This window comes from Tigriopus californicus, unplaced genomic scaffold (genome assembly GCF_007210705.1).
Source record: "Tigriopus californicus strain San Diego unplaced genomic scaffold, Tcal_SD_v2.1 Contig536, whole genome shotgun sequence".
NCBI classification, from domain to species: domain Eukaryota; kingdom Metazoa; phylum Arthropoda; class Copepoda; order Harpacticoida; family Harpacticidae; genus Tigriopus; species Tigriopus californicus.
In genome coordinates, this window is record NW_026738893.1 from 132 (window position 1) to 831 (window position 700).

A 700-nucleotide genomic window follows, 5' to 3' on the forward strand; every position below is an offset into this window, starting at 1 on the left:
CAAAAAGCGAGAGCAATCTAAGATCTGGAAAACATATTGCGTTGACACGTGGAACATGCGTTCTTGGCACTCACTGTTCCGTTTCGTTCTGGGCATCGTGGCTGCCGAGGCATCGCTCCCATTTTTAGGCTGGACCGATTCCGAACGCCTGGTCTTGGCCGAGATGTAGGCAGTGGGTGGGGCTGTGCCTGGGCGGGACATTCTCGACGACCTGGCAGACGAAGGTGCCGTGGATGACGGACCATGATCCACCTTGTCCGAAGTGGGACGAGGAGCATTGATGGCCAACGATAAAGCCGACAAGGACTCTCGTCGTCGGGCGATTTCCTTCGGGTCCAATTGCTTATGGTACAACTCGTTCAAATGAGGTGGAACCAAATCGGTTCCCCAACCTCGGCACTTCAAAAAAAAATAATAACACATATTCACTCATCGCTCGGGGGATCACAAACCAATTGGGCGTGGCCCCTGGCTTACCCGAAATTCGTTGGCCTGTTTCCGGAGTTCGACCACTTCACTGTACCAAGGATGAGACCCTTCTCCGGGTGGTTGTTTGGTGGTTGGTGGAGCTTGGCGAGCATCCGTGGTAGCACTGGCCCCGGGGCTTGGAACGAAATGACCGTCCACATATTCGTAATTGGAGAAGGGGCGAAATTTCACCTTGTATTCAGTGCGGAATTCTCGACGCAAGCTTCGAGAT

At 53.4% G+C, this 700-nt stretch overlaps 1 protein-coding gene across 1 annotated transcript; it reads right to left on the reverse strand.

Annotated features, from left to right (window-relative positions):
• Nucleotides 1-74: 74 nt before the first annotated feature.
• Nucleotides 75-697, reverse strand: LOC131892575 (mucin-2-like; the record flags this gene model as incomplete). The annotated part of the gene is given in 2 exon segments (XM_059242375.1): nucleotides 75-399; nucleotides 478-697. Coding segments are annotated over 2 exon segments (545 nt in total), but the record flags the coding sequence as incomplete, so codon positions are not given.
• Nucleotides 698-700: the final 3 nt, after the last annotated feature.